We start from the raw sequence: 23,345 nt of genomic DNA, 5'->3' as shown, positions 1-23,345 counted from the left end.
TGCATGTGTCTATTGAGGTCTCTGTTATTCCCTACCATCACACCGGGAAGGCCTGTTCTACAGTCGCTGGTGGTCAACATGACACCAGCTTCATAGGGCAGTGTCTGTCCTTTCATGGCAATAGTGACCTCTCTCTTTTATGGGAGAATTGTCTTTGGACTCTAAGATCTCACATTTTAATTTTCCTCTGAATATTATTCCTCCTCAGTTTGCTTTCTTTGTCAGTCTTCCTATCCAGCTCCACCTCTCAGCCATTTCTAAATGCTCATTTTCCCTTCTTTCCAGCTTTCCCACAGGCCTCTGTTTCAGCCTTGGCCACATCACTCCTGTACCACTGCTGCTCAGAAGTATAACATTAGCTCAGAATGCTTCTCTGGTTGCCTCTACATAGTTCTGTGTACACGTCTCCAAGATACTTGCACCAGTGAATGTCCAAACTCACCCTGTCTGCCCATAAATTATTTTCTCCCTTTTTGTTCGTGATATGGGAGTATGCCATCGCTGTAGCCAGTGGGCAAACAGGAATGTCAGAGCATCCTCTCACTCCATGTTCACTTTTCCCTGGATCTCAATTGGAGATTGGCTGTAGCCAGTCTTCCTTTAAATTGTTTGATGTCATTATTCTTGATTAAAAACGTTTGATGACTTTTGTCTTCTTGGGTTCAAATTCTGCCCATTGGCTCCTAAGAAGATATATACCAAGCCCTGGATCTTCTTTTCTCATATGTGGATTTCCATTTCTTGGGCAGGTCAAGCTGCCCCTTGCACTCAGTGTCTTCAGATCTGCTCATCTCTCTACCCTGCAGGCTCTTCCTCTGCCTGCTCTGAGCTGATCTTTGTATGAGTTAAGTATCTGTTCTGTAAATCATCTCCTGCTCACCAGACTAGACAGAAAACTTTTAAGAAGATCTTGTGTTCCTCTCTGCCTCTCACAGCATAGTGACAGACTACATTGAAGTCACTGTGCTTGCTTAATACTACTGCCCATTCAAAGATTGTAACTGGCCAGATGAATGAGTAGATGGCAGAGAGAGAGAAAGAGAGAGAGAGAGAGAGAGAGAGAGAGAGAGAGAGAGAGAGAGAGACAGAGACAGAGAGAGACAGAGAGAGAGACAGAGAGAGAGAGACAGAGAGAGACAGAGAGAGACAGAGACAGAAAGAGATGTTTGAACCAGAATATGTTCTTTGAATATGTAGGTACAGGCAATTGTGACCCATGGCCTCATCTTGTTCACATTTATGATTTCAGAGTACATGGCATCAGCCCTACAGATGTGCCATCACTATGGCTACTGTCTTGCAAAATACAGTTTTAAACGAAGGTTGAAAAGTCACCTGGGTGCTTGTTAGAATAGAATATTCTTACAGGTAACGTTCACAGAATTTGATTCTGGGTACTTACCTTCCCTCCAGCTTGCCTCCCCCTTCTCTTCCTCCTTCTTTTCCCCTCCTGCCCCCTTGCAACTCTTTCTCTAGGAATGGCTCACTGTGCAGGCTGGGTTGGCCTTGAACTCTCCATCCTTCTGACTCAGTCTCCTGAGTGCTAAGGTTAGAGATGTGTGTACCACCAAACCTTGTGGCATTTACTGTTTTAATTGTCATTCCAGTTCCCTCTGATTTAAATGGCCTGTGGTCAGTATTATGAATAGCTTTCTAGTGCTTTTTAAGCCCCAAGTTCATGTGAAAGATCACAAAGCTAATGCTGAGTGAAGCTGGGGTGAATGGCTATCTTTTCTATACAAGCCATTGCCATGGCTTTTCTCTTTTCTGCTCTTTTTTTTTTTTGTCATTTTTTATGAAGCCTCATCCCCTCATTGAAATCTGAGATCACATTTAAATTTTTAGCTCAATGGCTTGTCAGTAGCATTTTACATAAAATCCCTCTCCTTTTTTTCCTCCCAAGATGTAATCCTCTGTATTTCCTTCCTAATTGCTACCACTTCTATGGATGGAAAGCAATTTTGGCAGTGATTAATTTGAAGGGTCTGCAAGCTCTCCTTTGCTTTTTAAGACAATCCTGTTTGCACAGCCTGTCCCAGGAAGGTCTGCTGTAATCTACTGCCTCTTCAAAGAGCTGCTCCAAATTCTGTATGTGTCTCTCAGGCTTCACCATGGTGTTAAATCCACAGGGCTGTCTTTTCCTCTTTGTCTACATTTCCTTGAACTTCAAAACGCTCCATCCCTGAGAGCAAGGTGGGGGGAAGAGGGGGACATGGCTGCTGCCAATTATACATGCCAAAGAAGGTTTGTTTTCCACGTTAGTTAAAACCAGCAGAGAGCTAACAGCAGGGTGCTCTGCAGTAAAGAGGCTGCCAAAATAAAATGGAATTGAAATAGACTTGGGCAGGATAATCGGTGGTGGCAGGTGCCAGGAAGCAGCGACTTCTATCAGGGGCAGTGGGAAGTAGGAAGAGTGTGAAGCTGTAATTCCTGTCACCATGCAGATCAGAGCTGCCACAAAAAGCTCCCGGGGCTGGTGATGAATAGTTCCAATCCTCATTTTCTGTGTTGGAATATCATCTTGGTATGAAATATTTGACGAGGGTGTGCTTCATTCATCTGAAGTGGAGCCATTGCCTTCGAGTAATGGCAGGCCGTCTTGGATAATTCAGGATGAGAGTAGCTTGGGGCAACCTTTCCTGGCCTCTCTCTCTCTCTCTCTCTCTCTCTCTCTCTCTCTCTCTCTCTCTCTCTCTCTCTCTCTCTCTCTCTCCAGAAAGCTGTGACGAACAGGTCCACACAGGTTTCTTCAATTCTTCTCTAACTTTTACTTCCTCACTGGAGCCACGGTGAGCAAGGTACCATGACCTGACTTCCTGAGCAGAACTTGGAAGTATTTCAGATCCAGGAATATTTAAATATATATATATAAAGAAGAGTCATGGGAATGAGATCCCAAGTCTAAACATGAAATTTTGGTGTTTCAGCACATATGCACATAGCCTAGGGGTAATTTTATGTAATAAGTGAATATATTTGTTCATGAATTTTAATTTCATAGTGTAGAATTTTTCACATGTGGTGGGTACATACAAGTTGGAGTGTGAGAGCAATGTAGGTTTTGGAGTTTTGTACCTTTTCCAGAGCTCCTTAAATTTCATCTCCTCCCTAGTAAATGGACATGCCCAGGGATGTTGTAAACAGCTGTATTTATCTCTTTAGACCATAGTACAAAAACATGACTTTGCTTTGTCAAATACTTAGCTTTTTAAAAAAAACCATACTCGGAAATTACCTTGAAGTAGGGCACCAGTTGATGACTTGAAGGCATCTTCTATTGATAGTGTTCTTCATCCTTATCCTCTCACAAGTCTCCTAAGGCTTAGCACTTCCTACCTACAATTCTCACCTGAACTCAGAATGCCTATCTATAACACTTAAGAGGTGAATGTAGGCCAACTGAACACATCTTGACACAACAGCCCTTGAATAAAGTTGTGCCCTGCTAGCACATTGCTCACATAAAGGGTTTGAACAGTCACAGTGTGATACGCTATGGATGAACCCAGTAAGCAGGATTGCCAGTGATGAGAAAGGGATGAAGAGAATAAAGGGACTAGAAGAGACAGTCAGGTGCTGTTATGTTATCTATGTGGGAGAATAATGAGCCCAAGAGAAAGAGAACCTTTGGCTCAGGAAGGTGATAGATAAGGATGCTGGATCCTCCTTTGATGGCTGTCCACCTGTGCATTCATTCTTCAGACTTTACTGTCTTATTGGAGTGGAGAGTGTGCTGAAAGCTGAGGATAAGATTAAACTCAGTCACCTCTTTCCAGTTACAAGGACCTTGGTGCCCATGAAGACAAAGATGGGAATAGCAAGGGGATGAGCACAGAGCTCAGACCGACGAGAGGCTTTAGTAGCAGACGGGTTTTTTTTTTCTTCTTTTTAGTTATGTTTATTGTCTCCCAGTGGGTCTCAGGTGCTTCTTCGAGGGGTCCAATTTGTATTAGCAGAAAAAATTTTTTACTTAAGGCACTAATCTAAGAAAACCCAAGCTGGAGGACCAGCAATGGGACACATGTGTTTATCTATAGTACAAACTGCCTTCTGTGCATGATCAGAATAGGGGCTTGCAACAAAGCCACATGGAAATCATGACTTGGGATACAGCACCATTTCCAGAATAATTAGTTCAAACCACACAGGAAGTCCAGGTTTGGAAACACTAGGTGGGACCATTGTGGGGTGGAGGATCTATCCTTGACACATTTCAGGGGAAGTTGGAGCCCTCAGCATTTCTGTGACTGGCCAGGTTGTGGAACTGCAGTTTTTGGTCATTTTGAAAGTTGAGCTGTTGTCTCTGTTGAAGGTCAGAGTGGATTTAGAAGCTTTTAAATTAATAAAAAGTATGGTTTGTGCAAGTGATGACCTTGTTCCATGGTGAAAGTCTAATCTGACACTTATCACACTTGGGCTATTATTACAAGTGTAGTTTTCAAAGATTGCCTCCATGAAATGGCAGCTGTGCAGCAACTGACGACTTCAGTGACATGACAGAGAAAACTGCTCATTTACCTGGTGATCTTGTTTCTAACATCTTAAGAAAAATAACATTATAAAAGCAATATGGTCATTATCACAGATGAGCAGATAAAGTTTCATAATCGTTTGTTAAGACAGTGTTGTGAAGCCACCCATGAAATTATTTAGATCCATGCTGCCTCCTCTTAGATACTCTTTCAAAGAATTAAACATCGTTAATTGGTGTTGAAAAACATAGTTAACCAAAGTTATAGATCAAGTTTGTGCATATTACTATCATCATATTTATGAAATAATTGTGTTTTGAGATTTATGCTGAATAAATAGCTATGTAAGGGCCACAAAACAAATGTCCTTTTGTCTTGTTTTGTTTTTCTTTTCGTCTTGTTTTTGGATCCCTATTTGTCCTCTTCTCCTCTATTCTTCCCGAAGAAGACACTTGATTTTGTTGTTTTGGTTCTAAGGAAAATATAAGTAGTGAGTGTAAGACAATTTAGTCATGGTTTGGGCAACTGTCACACTATTAAGAGCATTTTGAAAGCAGAACAAAGACTGAAAACTAGCCCATCTAAGCGTTTGTTTTATAAAGGAAGAAACTGAGGGAACTTTCCCTGCTACCAGTGTGCAGAGAGTTCAGATGAGCCACACTGGAATACAGGCAGGCTGACAGCTGGTACTAGGCCATGTGCTTCCTCTCTGAGACATTTACAGAATTCAAACCCATCTTAAGGACATCTAGTTATTTTATTAAAACATATTTCTCAAAGAAATATACATCTGATTGAGGTTCCCCTGAGGCTCACTCGATTCATCACCCTGGGTAGGTTGGTTAAGAACAGTCTAGGTATTTATGTCTTTTTGTGTCTATGATGTGGAAACCCAAGGTCATGCCTGGTTTGCTATAGAGAATGACACTCACACCTCCCTCAGCAGCTCAGTCCATTTCTACCGTGTGTCCTACGATTCCTCCAGTTTCTGGAGCAGCATTCCTCCTGGTCTCACCCTTCCTACACTGTCAGTGAACAGCCCCGGTGCTGACTGCCTCTGTGGAGAAGCTGTCCGGGACCCTGTGTTCTGCTGTGTTGCTTGATTTGTACATTTGACTCCAAGGTCCCTTGAGAACTTTATTTATACACTTAATGCAAAGACCTACAATAGAATTAACAGGAGTAAGGGCTATAGTTTATTTCTCAATTTTTAATTTATTTTGTACCATCATCTTTATCAGCTTCAATTATAAATATATGAAATACTGAATGGCATGATGTTTTGAGGGTGCTGAGAATTGAACTGAGGGATTTTCATATTCTAGAAAAGTATCCTACCACTGAACTACATTCCTAGACCTTCTACTATGTTTAAGACAGTCTTTCTCAATGACCTAAAAAAGAAATGATCCTTCTGCCTCAGCTTCTGGAGTTCTGGATGATAGGTGTTAGCCCCTACATTCAGTTTTTACTGTGAGATTCTAAATATCCATCTCAAATTGAAGTTCTATAATTAAATGAACAGACAATTATCTTGTTTGTATCTCATGAAAGTGTTCTTCACTTCCTGAACATGTACATCATCTTCACAAAAAGATTATGGATAACAAGATGAATATTCAATTTTGAAATAGTCCAGAAAATTGCGAAGAAGGAAATGCAAGGAGCCACAGTCTTGGCACACAGATAGTAGCTTGCAAGTGGGCTAAAATGGGCTCAGACATTAAAAACCTCTATTTTATCAAGTAGTATTTGGGTATATAATTATTTGATAAAAGACAAGTTTTCACTGAACATAACCATACTAAAATTTTAGTTTTTCTTGTTTAGTATTGGTGTCTTTAATGGCTTTTATTTCTTCTACATGGGCTATTCATATTCTGTGAATTTTTCCACAAGCACATGTCTTGATGCTCCTTGTCTTGCTTGATGTGTGCTGCTGATGCTGTGGGCTGTGCACAGTGCTGGTGCTGCAGGCCTGTATCCCCTCCTATCCTTTTAATGGACTCTTTTCCACGTTTCCGTGTAAACATTGTCTTTCAAAAGGTGATATAATTCCATTTTAGTTGTTTTATTTATTTATAGGCTTGAAGAAATATTCTCTGTATACTAAGTATTTAGTATGTAATATGTTCCACTGTTGTACATGCTAAGTGTCCTGATCCAAATCCATACTGCTCGGAAGTCTGAACTCTGTGAGTACTGACCAGATGTTACAAGTGGGAAGCTCTCCACTTGGTCTCATATGTGAGCTGCAGACAGAACCAAGACATACTCAAAGGATTGTGTAAAACTATCTTCCGGTGATGCAGATGAGAATAATGTAAAATTCGAATGGACTTGGTGTTTGAACTTGGGGGCCCATCATCATTTTGCATAAACCAATATCCCCAAACTGAGGAACATCTGAAGTGTCAAACACTTCTTTCTAGTCCCAAACATCTACAGTAAGAGGTGCTCAGCCTACATTGTGACTTGTCCAATTAGTCTCTGTGTGTTAGATACTGAGTTGTTTCTGATTTCCTGCCGCTGATCTGTATAAGGTCTAACACCTCACTTTACACACTTGATGGATTTCCAGGTTTGAATCAACACAGCTCTAGAATCGGAAATAAGCAAAGTCAAGAATACCCGGGTTTATTTGACATAAGGGACTTTCTGGATCTTTCCTCTCACCAGGAATGTGCTGTCAGACCCTTTCCTTGAGCACTCCATAATGTTGGGTGCTAACATTATTTGTAATCTTTGTCATTTAGATGAGTTGAGGAGCCAAATTACTGCCTTATTTTTACAATATATCTCAACTGACTGTTTCTAACTTTCACGAACTGTGTATCAAGCACATTATGAGTATGTTGTTCTGAGCATTTACTTTTATTAACATGAAAGCCTTACACTGGCGACACTTCCGCCCTAAATCTTTCAGAATATCAGTGTTGTTTGTAATATGGGCATCATACATAAAGGCCCCGTTTTCACCTCAGTGCTCCACCAGGTGCTAACATTTGAAGAGTTACAGTCATCTCATCACGGCTCAAAAAAAAAAAAAAATCTTTGGACATTTTCCATAAGCGGCTTGATGGTCTGAGTATATGGGAATACATAATTGTAAATGTAACTGGAGTCCTTGAATATAATTGCACTCATAAGTCAAACAAGACAATTCATAACAATTTGATCCAGCATTTTAATTTTGTCTATTAAATTATTCATATGAATGCTTTTATAAGTTTAGCTATGAATATTTGAATGGTGGTTGATTCATAACTATAAAGTATCTTAGCCTTTTATTTTTCTCATTTACATCCAATTAACTTATATGGAAAGGTAGAATATTCTTCTTGATAGGAGGCACACCTTTCTTCCACAGACTTACTGAGGCTGTCTGATGGACATTTGCTGCAACTCGAGGTCAACATGGTACCTGCTTTGATAGTTTCATAAATAACCTAATAACCCTCATTAGGTGGAGGGAAATTATTTTAAACCTCTCTTTTATAATTGAGGAGATGGCATTCAGAGAGGTTATGTAGTTTTTCAAAAGTCACACAGTATGAGGGTGGATGACAGTGGATTCCCATCCAGGTTAGTGAAGACTGAATTTCTCCCACCATTCCATGGCACTCACAAGGCTCTTTAAGGACTGAGAGCCCTGGCAACATGGACCATATCGCCCCGTATTTCTCCACCTCTCCTTCCACACTCATTTCATCACCAGGGAAAACTTTCTGAGGAGACGTTTGGTGTGCTCTTTCCTCCTACACAAACAACACTTGAAATCTTTTGCCTGCTCTACCCACACATGAGAAGGTGCCTAATGTATAAGTGTGGGCAGTCAGATGTGATATCAAAAGATCCTGCAGAAAGGGCTATTTGTGGGGTGTGACTTTTGGAAGTGGTGACTATGGGAGAGATGAAAAAGTCACAGGACCTGCCCCGGGGCCCTTCAGTGCCCTTTGAAGCACAGCGGAACAAGCCATTTGCCTAACAGAGCTCCTTAGTCAGAAGCGAGCAAAGACCTCATGCCATTATCTTAAAAATCACATCTAGAAATTCTGAGAGTGGGCAACCCGATGACCTCTCAGGACTTTGATCTCCAGTGTAGCTCTCCTAGTGCAACTGCATGCATACCGAATGTGGGTATTGTGCAGCATCACGGAAGTGAAAGCATCATGCTTAGTTTCCTTTTCTAGCACTAATGTCCCTGTATGGGCTGAGGTAAGTGTTTTATGGGAGCCACATCTGGGCCACCATTGATAATGCATTAAATATTACCACAGCCAGGCTCAGCAGCAGGGAGGTCAGAATGAGCACATTCATTTGTCTGAGACTCGGATGGCTTTCTGAAATAGTGCCAGGAAGTTGGCATTTTTAAAGTTTCCAGATAAATCTGATGTTTATCCTCTGCTCCTTATAGCCTGCCTGAGCCGTATGATGCACCGATCTAAGAAGGGGTGTGGGGGGTGAGGGTGACTGCTGGAGGCATCTTGAGTCCTGGGTAGAGGACTGTCCTGGCTTTTCTTTCTGACTGTTGTTCACTTCCTGCCCTGCCACGTGATATGAGGGTACCCTGTGTTATGCTATAGCCAAATGATTTATGTTGTAAATCATGGTGATCTGCATCTCCTGCCTTGCCTCTCTGCTTGCAAACTCTCTGAACTCTCTCCTTCCAACCCAGTAGGGTTTTCCTATATGGACCCCAGCACCGTGCTCAATTGTGCTGCGTTATTTCTTTACATGTTCATCCCAACCCCTGTTGTGTGTTTTTGGACAGAAACCAAACAACCTGATACCTGCCATATATAGGGTCATCACTCAGTACCTTAGACAAATAAAGGAGTAATACAGACATGAGGTTTAACACCACAGTGCTCCAGCTCCCATCTCAACACTATCACAAATAACTGATCTTTCAAAAGTGGCTCCTGTTTTATTTTATTATGGAGCTAATTTGCTGTTCTTTTACAAACTGCTGTTTACTTCGGTGCTTGTGAACAGGACAATCAGTTCCTACAGCTGTTCTCTGATGTTATTACCTTCATTGCAAAATGCTCTATACTTGGTTTGTTTTGCTGGAGAACCTTACACCTTGGGAAAAGTTGCTCCTGGGGGTAACTGAGCAAGCTCATCCTTCCCACAGGGCCAGATTGAAGCCCCTGCCTGGGTTTGCCTCCCTTTGACAGCTTTGTCTGGAAGCTGTGGCCTACTCCTCTGGGGGAGGTGTACAGAGGAGATGTAATGACTGTAGATGCGCACCAGTGAGGGATGTTTTAGATGTGCACATTACCCATTCACAGCCCACGCTTTCCTTTCAAAAATCTTTCATGGTCCTAGAGCCTGCCCACAAAGGAAGGATGGAGGAATAGGATTAATGAGGGCATGGAACTTTTGGAATCTGTCCCTGGAGCACAGGTCCTGCCTCAGGATGGAGAGCAGCTCTCTTCTCTGCATGTGAAGGTGGGAAGCACAGGAGGAGTTATGGCTGGTGACATGACAGACAGAGAGCAGGGGTCATGGTTCTTCCCGATTTCCAACACGTGCCCACAATCTGCAGCTTTCCTAGGAAAGACCCAAATTAAGGGTAGAAGAAAAGAACAGGAGAGATGGAGGGTGGAGAATGGGTGCTGAAGAGAGATCAGCTCTTCAGCCCTTCTCTCCTTAGCCAGCTCAATCAGAGTGGTGGGATTCTTAGAACCTCCTGCCCCCTTTCTGTCTCTGATGCCTCAGAATTCACCTGTGCTTCAGTTTTCATTTTAGCCCCCAGGTGCACTGGAGGAGGTCTTTTCTCACTAACCCCCCACCCATTCAGAAGTGATGTCAGAGGGAACACAGAAGTAGTTGGTTCCTGTGTTTAGTGTTTCAAGTCATAGTATAGTCTCCAGAACAGGGATCTGGGAAACCCAGAAGTGGTTGTCTGGATAGAGAAGCTATCCTTTAATGTAAGGACACCTGAAAGGTGGTCCAGGGTCCCTATAGGATAAATGGAGAGATTCATCAGAACCAGGTAGGAGCAAGGAGCCCCAGCCATCCGCATCCTACTCATTCTGTCCATCTTTCATCCCCTACAGGTGTCTCTCCTGGGAGGACTCCACCTGCATGGGCCCTGTCTGAGCCCATGGGGGGTTTCCAGCTGCTTCTGGGACAGGCCGTGGCACTCCTGAGGAAGCGGCTACTGCATACACTACGAGCCCGGAAAAGCACCGCCTCAGACCTGCTGTTGCCGGTGCTCTTTGTGGCCTTGGCCATGGGCTTGTTCATGGTGCAGCCTCTGGCTACCACGTACCCTCCTCTCAAACTGACACCCGGACACTATGAGACTGCAGAAACTTACTTTTTCAGGTAAGAGACTCTTTTCTCTTGTTTAGAAGCAACTTTATGGCTGTGTTGGTGTAGAATCCTGAGCCGACGATGCCATACAGCAATGCCATCAATTTCTTCTCCTTTTTTTCTCCTATTATCAGATAAAAACTCTCATATAAGGAGTTTGGAGGATAATTCACAAGTCGAGGACTTGCCTAGCCTGGCCAAGGCCCTCGCTTTGGTCACTAATCCCTCTCCTAATATCAATACTTAGCATTTTAGAGACGTGTATATATATTGTATAGTATACAAAGCCCTCCACAGCTGTTTTTATGACAAAGGTCTCCAATTGCATATCCCTCCCAGCAAGACACTATATGGCTCATGCTGAATTGGATCAAGATCATTAACATTTTCAGGTCTGCTGGGCAGATTTTTTGGTAAAAACATTGGGGAGGAATTTGTTAGTCTACACAGAATTTTCTCAGGGTGCCCATCTTGTAGTTGAGACAGAAGAATTTGGCACCTAGAAAATTATACATCATCTCTACTTCAGCTTGCCTGGTTTCTCTTCAGGGTCATCTTTAATGCCCTTGTCACAGCCCATTCTCTACAGGACTAATCAGGTCCCAGGGGATCACCTCTCGTGGGGGAACCCACATGACCTGATTGCCTTCCATTGGGACCCACTTCTAAAAGCTTCCCTACCTCAACTCCATACACATGCTGCATCTTCTCTATTCCTCCATTGCTCAGCCTCTGAGGTTGGTTCCATACTTTAGTTACAGTGAACAGCCCACAATAAATATTGATGTGCAAATAGCTCTGTGGTATTTTAACTTGGTGATCTTCAAATAAACCCAGAAGAGATTGAACTGACTGATCCATTCTTTTATTTTTTTTCCATTGAATTTTCATTTATTTTAAACATAAATCGGTTTCACTTTTTACAAATAGTCTCTGTGGGCTCTGGAAATAGGGCTACTTGGCTTCATGTGTCTTCTTTTTATTATTTTGCAATACTTAATTTTTTTTATTTTGGAGATCATAATTTAATTCCATTTCTTCCTTCTCTTTCCTACCTCCAAACTCTTCCATATTCCCCTCTCTGCTTGCCTTCACATTCATGGCTTCTTTGTTTTAATTGCATGCATATGTATATGCACATATACCTATGTATTCCTAAATACCACCCGTTCAGTCCATATTATATCACTTGTATGTATGTTCTCAGGGCTGACTGTTTGGCACTGGACAACCAGTTGGTGTGCTCTTCCCTGGGGAAGGCCACCTTTCTGGTTCACAACTTTCCTCATTTGCCTATAGCTGTTTGTATAGGGTTGAGGCCTCTTTCTTAGTATTTTTGAATAGCTTCCCTGCTGATTTCCAAAATGGCTGGACTAGTTTACATTCCTATCAACAGAGTTTAAGGGCTCCCATTTGTTCAAAGCCTGGCCAGCATTTGTGGTTATTTTCTTGACGACTGACTGTCATTCTGACTGTGGTAAAATGGAATCTTGGTTTCAATTTGTATTTCTCCAATGGCTAGCAAAGGTGAACATTTTTTTCATGTTTATTGATCGTCTTTTGACAGCTGTCTGTCCATGTCATCGACATGTATATTTATTGGGTTGTTTATTTCCTTATTCGATCTTTTGAGTTCTTTGTATAGTGTAGCTATCAACCCTCTGTCGGATGAAGAGCTAGGCAGTATTCTCTCCTGTTCTGTAGGCTCCGTTTCTTTTTCTGAGCAGACACTTCTAAATCTCGTGAGATTGTCAGTTGTTGACATTGTTTCCTGAACTAACAGAGTCCTGTTCAGAAAGTTTTCTTCAATATGTTGTCTGGCTTTTTTTGGCATCCTGGTCAAACTCAAGTGCTGATACCTTTGTGGGATTTTGTCTTTGTCCTTTATTCTGTCCCGCCAAGCTGCATGACTGTTTCTGTTCAGTACCACACTGCTTTTGTTTCTGTGGCATGAGACTATAATTTGACATCAGGTATGGTGAGAACTCTAAATTTTTCCTTTTGCTCAGGATTACTTTGGTTATCTGTAATTTTTTTATGCTCCTGTAGGATTTTCATATTCTTTTTTTCTATTTCTGTGAATGACATTAGAAATTTGATGGTGAGTGTATTGAATCTGTAGATTAATTTTAATAGGGTGGCCATTTCCCCCAGTATTAATAGTATCAATTCTTATCCATGAGAATGGGAAGTCCTTTCTTCTAGTACTGTCCTGAATTCTTTTTCTTCAGTGTTTTAGTCTTTTCATTGTAGAGACACTTGGCTTCCTTGGTTAGCTTTAACTCTAGGTTTTTTGTTTTGTTTTGTTTTGTTAAGAAATGTGAATGAAATTGAATTCATGATTTATTTCTTAGTAGGTTTGCCATTGGTATATAAGATGGCTACTGATTTTTGTGTGTTAGTTCTGGGTCTGCCTACCACTTTTCAAAAATATTATCAGCTCCAAGAATTTCCTGGGTGAGTCCTCAGGGTCTCTTGTATACCAAATCATATTATCTGCGTAGTAGGGTGGCTTTGATATCTTCCTTTCATAATTTTATTTCTTTATTTCTTTCTCTTTCCAGAGTGCTTTAGTGAAGTCTTCAAGCACTATATTAAATATTAGTAGAGAAAGTGGGCACCCCTCTCATATTCCTGATTTTAGCTGAAATACTTTCAGGTTTTTCCTCTATCTAGTATAATATTGGCTATAGGCTTATAGCCACACAGAGGTGAAAGGTATAGATTCACTGTATATGACCATACTCACTGGAGCATGGTCAAATTCCCAGTGACCAGCCCCTTTGTGAAAATTGAGTCCTTCTTCACCCCAGCCAGAAGTCATCAGTTGTTGGGAACCACACTTAAGCATCCTTATAACAGTTTTTAAAAGTTCTCTTCTATGGTTTTCTGCCTAGGCTGTTACTTTTTTGGGGGTTGGGTGGGGATAAGGGTTGTCATATAGGCCTTCTATATCCTTGTTTTTCAACTGTGAGTCTGCACTCATCAATACAATGGGAAAAGTAGCTTCCTTGCCCTTTGCCAAAACTCAGGAGCATGGAGCATGGACTTCCACATGGTCTCCAGTATCAGCAAGTGCCACTGATCTCAGCATGGTCTCCGTCATAGCATCATAGCCCTCAGCAGCAGCACAGGCCAAGAACATCAACATGGCCTCAGATGGCAGATAAACCACAGAGAACAACATGGCTTCAGGCAGAAGCACAGACAACTGACATCCACATGGTCTTTGTGGCCACAGACATTAACACAGTCCTTGGCTACAGTTGGCCCACAAACCCAGACACGGCCCTCAGTGGCAGCAAGGATCATGGACATCAACATGGGTTCAGGTGGCAGTGCAGGCCACTCACATTAAAATAGTTCCTTGTGGCAGCACGGTCCGTGAATATTAAAATGGCTTCAGGCGACTGCACAGACCAGGGACATTGGCATGGCTTTGAGTAACATGGCCCACAGACATCAAGAAGGACCCTGGCTGCTGTAGGACTATGGACATGCACATGAACCTTGGGCTTCAGTATGGCCTGAGGCAGTGGGCCATGGGTACCAAAGTGACCTCCAGGGGCAGCATGGATCATGGAGGTTTTTCAATGAGGTCCAATTCAGAAAATAAACTGATCTTCATCTTGGAAGTTATGATCCAGTGGCTGGGCAGCATGTTCAGGGGCTGAGTCTGCATAAGTTCCAGGCTACTACACAGCACCCTGTGGGATTCACTCATCAAGGACATGTTCCCCTGTCCACCACAGCTTTCTCTCACCCATGTCATCACTGTTGTGTCTCTAGTTCTGCCCTTTTCCACCAGGAATTCACTGCTCAGTTCCTTTTCTTTTCCCATCTCTCCATCTCATATTCGTTCATTGTAGTGGCATTGGAAACTACAGTGTGTCACACGGTATACACACACACACACACACACACACAACACACACACACACACACACACACACACACACACAAACAGCTTTACAAGCAAATATTCATTGCAACAAGTCGCTGGAAAGGTTCTATGTGAGCTCCTGGCTGCTGCAGATCTCTCTGCCCTTGATGTCTGTTGCCTCGAGGCTTTCTCGTCTTGACCTTTGTACTCATAGGCTGCTGCCCTGCACTCTTAGTCTCCCATCAGGGCAAGCAACATGGGCTGCAGCCACAGTGACTCCATGCTGGATGCCAGCTGGTGGACCTAGGACCAGCCCTATTCAGTAAGGACATGTTTCTGAGGGAGCTCTAGGCTACTGCACACTACCCTGTCCTCAGTGCTGGTCTCCCCATGGCTCCTGGCTTGACTGTTGTGCTTGTAGGCTGTTGGTATCTGCCCCCCCCCCTTTCTGTCTCCCATCAGGGCAAGCAGCACTGGCCACCCAGTATGGTGGCTCCATGCTGGGAGCTGGCTGGTGGACTTAGGGCCAGCCCTATTCAGTATTGACCTGTTTCTGTGGGAACTCCAGGTCATTACACATCTATCTTTTGTTGGTGCTGGCAGCCCCATGGCTCACTGGGCATTTCTAACAACCCGCTGCCTGAGACACAGAGGTGAAGGGTATAGATTCACTGTGTATGACCTTTTTCTGCTATCTTTCTTTCCAATTTCTTGAGTCCAGTTTTTAAAAACATCTTCCCATAAGACTTGCCTTTTTTTTTTTAACTGTTCCAGAACGACTGTGGACTCTTCAGACTCCTTTTCTGCCCTCGTATTGCCCTTTGGAGCCTCCATGGGTCTCTCAAAGTTCTTGGAGCTCCACAGTAGGTGCGGGCAACCATGGCCATCTTTGTTTTCTCCCTCTCTGATTTTTCAAAGCAGGCATCTGTAGGTCTCAGCTTTCTTCTCAGGAGTATTTTCAGTTTATTTTAGGTTTTGATATGTTATATTTTCCATTTCATTCAATGATAGGACTAATTAAGTAGTGTGTTGTTCAATCCTGTGAGTTTGTGCATTTTCTGTGGTTTCTTTTGCTATTGCTGGCATGTTTTACCTAATTGTTACCAGATAAAATACAATAATTTGTTTCATGATTTTTTTATATTTACTAGGCCTTGCTTTGTGTATATGACCTACTTCAGGGAAAATTCCATATACTGCTTATGCTGTTCATTCTTAGCATTTGGATGAGATATTCTGTAGATGCTCAGTTGTTTGATCTATGATGTCGTTTAACTCAAGTTTCTCTATAGATAAGATACCCCATCTATTGGTGAGTAATGGGTATTAAAGTTGTTGGGATTAACCTATGTCTTTACCTCCAATGTTTGTTTTATGAAATTGTGTGTGTCAGGGTTCACTGAACATTCATTTAGAATCGAAATAACCTCTTGCTGGGTTGTTTCTTTAGTTAGTATGAACTTACTTTATGACTAATTTTTGGTGTCCATTTTGTTGTCTATTTTGTCACATATGAACAGTGACCCTTGCTTGTTTTATTATTCTATTGGCTTAGAATTCCTGTTCTACTTTATTTATTTATTTATTTTTTTACCATGAGGTTATATTTGTCTTTGATGATGAGTTACATTTCTTGGAGGTAACAAGTATATGGGTCCTCATTTTTAACAAAATCTGCTAGTGTATGTATTTTGTTTAGGGAATGGAGACACTGTACATTCAGAATTATTATTAAAAGGTGTATGTTAATCACTGCCATTTTGTTTTTGGTAGAGCTTGGTATTTTATTGATCCTCACTTGATTAACCTCTGTGCTATCACAGTTTACTTTTTCTTGTAGCCTCATGAATTTGTCCATCTTTCCCTTTGCTCAGAAAGAGTTCTTTAAGAATCATTGTAGGGCTTCCTTAGTGGCTATGAATTCTTCTAGTTTCTACTTATCATAGAATGTATTTTTTTTTAATTCCTCAATTGTTGCAGGTAGTTTTGCTGAATATAGTAACATATGTTTGTGTATTTTGTCTTTCAGAGTTTTAAACACATCATTCAAAGCCTGCCTGTGATTCATATGTTTGATCTTTTTATTGTGTCCTCAAATCTCTTGTTTTGTTTATACCTTATTATCTTCATAATTGTCTGAACATTCCATTTCTTCTACTTTGTATTCAATCTTTGACAACCCCTATTCTTTTTGATCCACTCTATTAGGCTTCCCACAGAAATTTCATTGGACTTATTGAACTTTACATTTCCATTTCAGTGTATTTTTTTCAATAAGTCAACGTTTCCCCCCCCACATAGTTTAACTTTATATACTTCCACATTGACTTCATTATTTCATTCATGTCTTCTCTTATTTGTCATGTGTTCACATCTTCTTAGATTCAAGGAGAGTCTAGGGTAGCCAAGCCTCTGATTCAGTCTGGCAGGAATTTTTAAACTGGAATCTCACAGGGCCAGCAAGATGACTCGGTAGGTAAAGGCACTTGCCACCAAGCTGGGTGACTTGAGTTTGATCTTCAGAACCCACATGATGGAAGGAGAGAACTGATTACCATAAATTTCCATCTCATGATATGCATGACTCCCAAAACAATAAACATTATAAATTAAATTAAAATTGAAAACTGGCATTATACCACTACTCTGGTTGAGTGAGAAGAAAGGATTTTTCGGGCCTCCTCTCCTGCTGATGCTCTTGCAGTGTGCAAGCCTTTTCTACCTCTTCTCACTTGTTTCCGTCATTTAAAATGTGTGTTATTGGAAGCACAGAGTGATTTTCTGAGATCTTCTGTCTTAAGCCATGGCTTGGTCACCATCAGCTCTTATCCTCTCTGTCACTGGGAGGAAAGAGCTCCACAAAGCATGCCAATCACGCCTAGATGGACTTGGGACTTCTATCCTGTTCTGCTCTGTAAGAGTTCCCTTTTCCCTTTTGCTACTGAAACCAGAGCTCTTCAGTTTATTCCCTTGACATTCTATCGAACTACATCTGCATGTTATCTGCCATCTTAGAAGTCTTCTATATTTTATAAATTTTCCAATTCTGAATTGTAATCAATTGAAATGAATCCCACTACCAATTATTCCAATTTTAAGTTTGGCATATCCTTTCTTTAACATTTCTTAAACTCCAGACATTTCTTACAGCTGATATACAAAACCTGAACTTTTTTCTAGTGTTTGTTTCTGTATCTTCCCTCAAAATGACATGGATGTATGACTGCTGATTCTATCTTTGGCAAGACAGTGCATTATCACTGACCTTGTATATATCTTGAACTATAAATAGACTTGAAACCTATGGCCAGAAAACTAAACACCATCACCCATTTAAGCACAGGCCCAATTCTGTGATGAAGACTTCTTACTATGGAAGTATGATTCAAGGACATGTAGAAACCAAAGGATGTAAATACAGGTTTGCATTTTTGTATTACTGTGTAATAGGATGAATATTTCTTCCAAGCTGAGCTCCAGCATGGAGAAAATACTTTTACTGATTTTAATAAATTAACATAATATGACATTATATTAGGCAGCCTTTAGAATTTGATTTTAAACGCATGAAAATATGTGGAAATCCTTAGAAAATTAATTGAAAACACCTAAAAGATAATGTGCTTTGACTAACAACACATTCAAATACATGTGTGTGGCAGCAAAAGCTGTGCTTGAAGACATTTCTTGATTCTATCCTTTTTCATGGCCACAAAAGCACTGGGAAATTAGCTTTTATTCTGGTGCTCTGGGAAGTGTTAGCCCAATCAGCTTGACTAAGGTGAAGGTCTGCTGTTCTCTTTGGGAGTTCCTAATGGCACTTTGTTTCCTCACCATCAACAGCAGTGGGAGCCATGGCATGGATCTCGCCCAGGTGCTTCTTCGAAAGTTTGGAGATAAGGATCCTCTTTGTGCTGATGGTCAGCTGTAAGTATCTGTTGCCTTCCTCACAGCAGAGACTCCAACAGCCAAAGCATGAGAGACTTGAGTGTTACTTCCCTCCAGGATGGGTTAGTCCATGTTCCAAATTAGGCTACATGGAGCAAAATTCAGCTTAGCAGGTAGGACATCAGTGGGTCTAATTAATGGGTCTCATTGTATAGAAAGTCCAGAAATAAATTGCCTAATTATCTGTTTCTACCCTTCATAGACATGTGCTCTGTAGGACTGCAAAAAAAAGTATTATTAGTAGTATTCATTTGACATGAGAAAACGCAAAGCTAAAAGGACTTACATAGCAATTAAGCATGAATTATGTGCTAACTGTTATTTGCTTTGTAGAGAAAACTTATGCATATTGAGCATTATTTTCAAGTTAATAGGTAACACATGTGCACACATAACTATTTAGAAGATGTGGTAGTTTTCTTTTTTATGTTAGCTTATTTCACTGTTCACAAGTAGTTCTACTCACAATGCTACATGATTTAATTCTTTATAGCCAAACAATATTCTACATGCAACACTTTCCATGATTCATTTACTAGTTTGATACAAATCAGCAAATGCAATCACAGCAGCTTTTCTACAGTAATCAAAATGAAACAATAGTCACTGTCTTTACCCATAGCCTTGCCATGACCACCTCTATAATTGTGTAACCCCAGACATGCCATTTAAGCTTAGAAAGTTTTGGTTTTCTTCTGTAGTAGGAATCTTCATCTAGCATAACTATTTTGTGGGTAAATTGAATAATAACAGGCTTGCTGCAAAGACCAACCTGGGAATGTGTGTCATGGTACCTGGCAAATTCATACAAGCTTAGCACTTAGCTGACCCTGACCTCGAACTCCGGATCCTTCTGCTGCCTCTCCAGTGCTGGGATCAATGGTGTATACCTCCATGCCTGGAAAAGTATCACTCTTCATGCCATTGAAATTCACAGCTTCCAGGGTGATTTTGCTTCTCCTGGTCCCTTTAAGTCCCACGCAAACCCTGAGATACACGATAGACAGCTTCTCCTCTTACATGAGGAAACTGAACTTTAGAAAAAGTTTATAAATTGTCCAAACCAATAAGTGGAAAAGCTAGAACTTCATGACAGTCTATTTGCAATTACCCCAATGCCTTGAACAATCTCTGCATTTATTTTCCTTGTTGCATGTTCTCTGAATTGTAATGTTGCTATTTTGTGTTTAATGGATAAGTGGCTACTTGCCTATTTTTCTTAATTTACTTAAAAATCATTGAGGTTATCATATAATTGCAACATTTATTCCTTCCATGTCCTCCCCTTTGCCCCTCCTTCCTCCCTTTCAAATTCATAGCCTCTGTTTTCATTATTTGTCATTGCATACATATACATATATGTAGGTATGTTCCTAAATATGACCTACTCAGTGTTGTGAGATATTTGATTATAGTCTGTAAAGATATGCCACTATGATTGATTGGCTTAATAAAAACCTAAATGGCCAGTAGCTAGGCAGGAGGTACAGTGGGGACTTCTGGACAGAGAGAGCTTGGTAAGAAGAAAGGCAGAGTCTCTAGCCAGACACAGAGGAAGCAGGATGGGCTTCCTCTGAGTAACGGTACAGAGTAACAGTAACTGAACCACATTTTAAAAAAATATAGATTAAAAGATATGGGCTAATTTAAGTTACAAGAACTAGTTATGAACAAGCCTAAGCTAAGGCCAAGCTTTCATAATTAATAAGTCTCTGTGATGTCTTTTTGTGAGCTGGCAGCCCAAAGACAAATCCATCTACATACTCAGTCTGTATAAAGTTACTTGCATGCCTGTTTTCAGGACTGACCATTTGGTATTAGATAACCAGCTTATGCACTCTGCCCTGGGAAGACTGTTTCTCTCACTCTCAGCAGGCCTTAGTTGTCTGTGGTTCTTTGAGTAGGGTTGAGGCTTTGAGAGCTTCCCCCTGTCATCTTTGGTTTGTCTATTGGTGTTATCATTGTTCAGCTCATGTTTGGGGCATCATGTTGATGAGACATAATGAGGTAAAAACATAAATCTATGTTTAAAATATGGGATCAGTGTTTACAAAAGTCCGTGTTGCATTTAAGTGATGACCTCAAAACAATTAGCTACAGTTAAAGACATCACCTTCTTCCTCCAGATAGCCTCTCAAGCCCATGAAATTAGAACTATAACTTAGGTTTTGTATGTTTAAATTCTCATTTTTTTTTTGTTAATTTTTTGACAATTTCATACATTTACAAAACACATTCTGGTTACTCTTTTCTCTAATCCCATCTCATCCTCCTTCCTCCCCAGTCAATCCTTTTCTTCCCTACCGGTCCTTTTCCCAGATTTGTGAATTTTGGTTTTCTTTTGTGACCAATTTAGATTACCCAGGGCCACCTGTGTGACCACTGGATTGGACCTCTATGTAGGAGTCTGGTGAGAGTCACTAGTAGGTATGTGACTGAAGGCAATGAGCCCCCTTCCTTCAACCTATTAATAGGAAGAAATGGTTCAATAACACACACACACACACACACACACACACACACACACACACACGCACACAATTTTATTGCATATCATGGTTATATACCCATTGAAATTTAAAAATAAGAGGCCAGCCTGTCAATATGTGCTGACTGCTTTGAATAAGGCTTTTCTGGGCTCTGTGTATAACACTGAGGGGGATGCCTGGCCTTTGAACCCTACAAAGGCATGCCTCGCTTCATACGTGTTCCCTTGCTTTATTTCTCCTAACTTTTATTCCTGGAAGATCTACTGAAAATCAAGTGTTATTAGAGGGGCCAAGATTAATGCAAAGACTCTGTTCTAAGAAACTTATAATTACAAATGGAGCAAACAAGGCTAGAGTTAGAAGCTATGGTAGTGTCCTGGATGCTACATATTTGTTTTTTCAGTGATGAGCATAGGAACTCAGAGAAAGAAATTGGGAACATGTTTATGTTTATGATGGTGTGTTTTGCCCATTAGTCATGCTGATAATTAGTTGAGACTGGATAACTATTAATGGTCTCAGTGTGGAAGAATTAAGAGAAAATTAATTATGTTGTTTCACTTTAGTCTTCCCTTGAAACACAAAGTGATTTATTCTGTGAAGGGTTTGGCAGCAATGGTTTCATTTTCTCGTCTGTAATAAAAACACACAGGATGTAAAATACACATACAGAAACAGGAGCACAAGGGATCCATCTGTGGCCTAATGTTGTATCAAGGAAAGAATGATTAGTCAAAAAATAGGACAATTTTAAAATCTAATCCCTCAAAAAAAAAAAAAAAAAAACACCACCCAGGTTCAATCAATGCTTTCTGAATGGCAGAACATATTCACAAGCTCATTTCCTTTATAGTGATGCCAGTGCCCCCCACCCAATCTCTACCTCCCTTCCTTGTCCAGAGCTGGTGCTCAGGGTAAGCCAGCAGCCTACTTTGGTAGTGAGAGTAGTTCCTGAGGCCTGGCACCACTTCTGGCCAAGCTCATCTGTGAAGATGAATGTGAAGATCAGGGGTAGAAAGTAGAGAGTATGAATCTGAGGCATCCAGGTGCAGGCGAAGACCACACCTGGATACCAGGCTGCCTCAATCAGATCTCACCCTCACTGGCTACATGACCTGGACATTTTACTCACCCTCTGTCTGCCTCTGTTGACATCAGTGTGCTTGCACTTCTGCAGAAATAACCTTCACTCCACAGCAGGATAACCCCCATGATGCTTCCTTCCCCTTTAAGCAAGTACATATCTCAGAACACTGTTTTTGAGGAGGAAGGAAGTCCTTATAGCATCTGTCCATCTTTGAGATTTAAGATGCATCTTATGCTCTTAAAAACTTCAGGCATCCATATAGTGCACAGACCTGTTCAGCCCAGATGTAAGGGACCCCCTGACTGTGTTCAAAGCCCATTGACTCAGAAACAGCATCATTGTGGTTGTGTCCTACAGAACACATTAGGGATATTCTCTGAGAACTCAAAGTCTATTTAGGTTCCTACTATCTAGAAGGAAATTTACAAAGCCATGTCTGACTCCTCATGGGCAGTTTCATCTGCCTGTCTCTCTTAGGAATGCTCACAGAGATTCACAGAAAATCATTGAATACAAAAATTGTTAGAGGCTGAGGTGCTCAAAAAACTAAAATCTGTTAAATATTATCATGGATTAGCATTCAAATCCCAGGGATTTTTTTTTAACTCTATCAAAGGAGGCTAAAAAAATAAGAGAAGATTAGGAATGGGCAATACAGACTTTAGAAACAATTCATTAAATGATGCAAAGTTGTATCACTCCCCTTTCCACGGCTATAGTATTAATCCTACTGAACTACATACAGTAAAGACCAATGACCCAAATTTTTGGTTGAATTAAGCAAGCCTTATTTTCTGTTAGACAGGACTATCTCCCTAAAATGGGGTTTGAGAAAATAGCCCCAAACATAGGAGAAATTTCTTTATAGGCTCAAAACTGCAAGGCTAGGTGGTTTCCAAAAGTGTTTGGTATGTGGTAATTTAGCAGAACATCTCAAAAATTATTTGGGAGAACATCTTGTTAGGGTAGAGGTTGGGGCACAGTGTGCAGAACATGTCAAATTCCAGAAAATGGGTTAAGACGTGGTCAAACTTAAGTTTTACAGAAAACAGGAATGAACTTATTCTGACCTTGTAACAAGATAGCTTATAATCAGCCAGGCGGTGGTGGTGCATGCCTTTAATCCCAGCACTCGGGAG

At 41.0% G+C, this 23,345-nt stretch overlaps 1 protein-coding gene across 1 annotated transcript in view; it reads left to right on the top strand.

The window, feature by feature from the left end:
- The window catches only part of Abca13 (ATP binding cassette subfamily A member 13), a 422,866-nt gene that overhangs the window by 254,637 nt on the left and 144,884 nt on the right, over positions 1-23,345 (top strand). Inside the window, exons 43-44 of the mRNA XM_059275000.1 lie at positions 10,541-10,811; positions 18,526-18,609. Of these exons, the coding sequence (XP_059130983.1) occupies positions 10,541-10,811; positions 18,526-18,609 (355 nt within the window). The remainder of the gene's footprint in view (positions 1-10,540; positions 10,812-18,525; positions 18,610-23,345) is intronic.

The sequence above is a fragment of the Peromyscus eremicus genome, chromosome 10 (assembly GCF_949786415.1).
Source record: "Peromyscus eremicus chromosome 10, PerEre_H2_v1, whole genome shotgun sequence".
Classification (NCBI taxonomy): domain Eukaryota; kingdom Metazoa; phylum Chordata; class Mammalia; order Rodentia; family Cricetidae; genus Peromyscus; species Peromyscus eremicus.
This window is presented reverse-complemented; position numbering and strand designations above follow the sequence as displayed.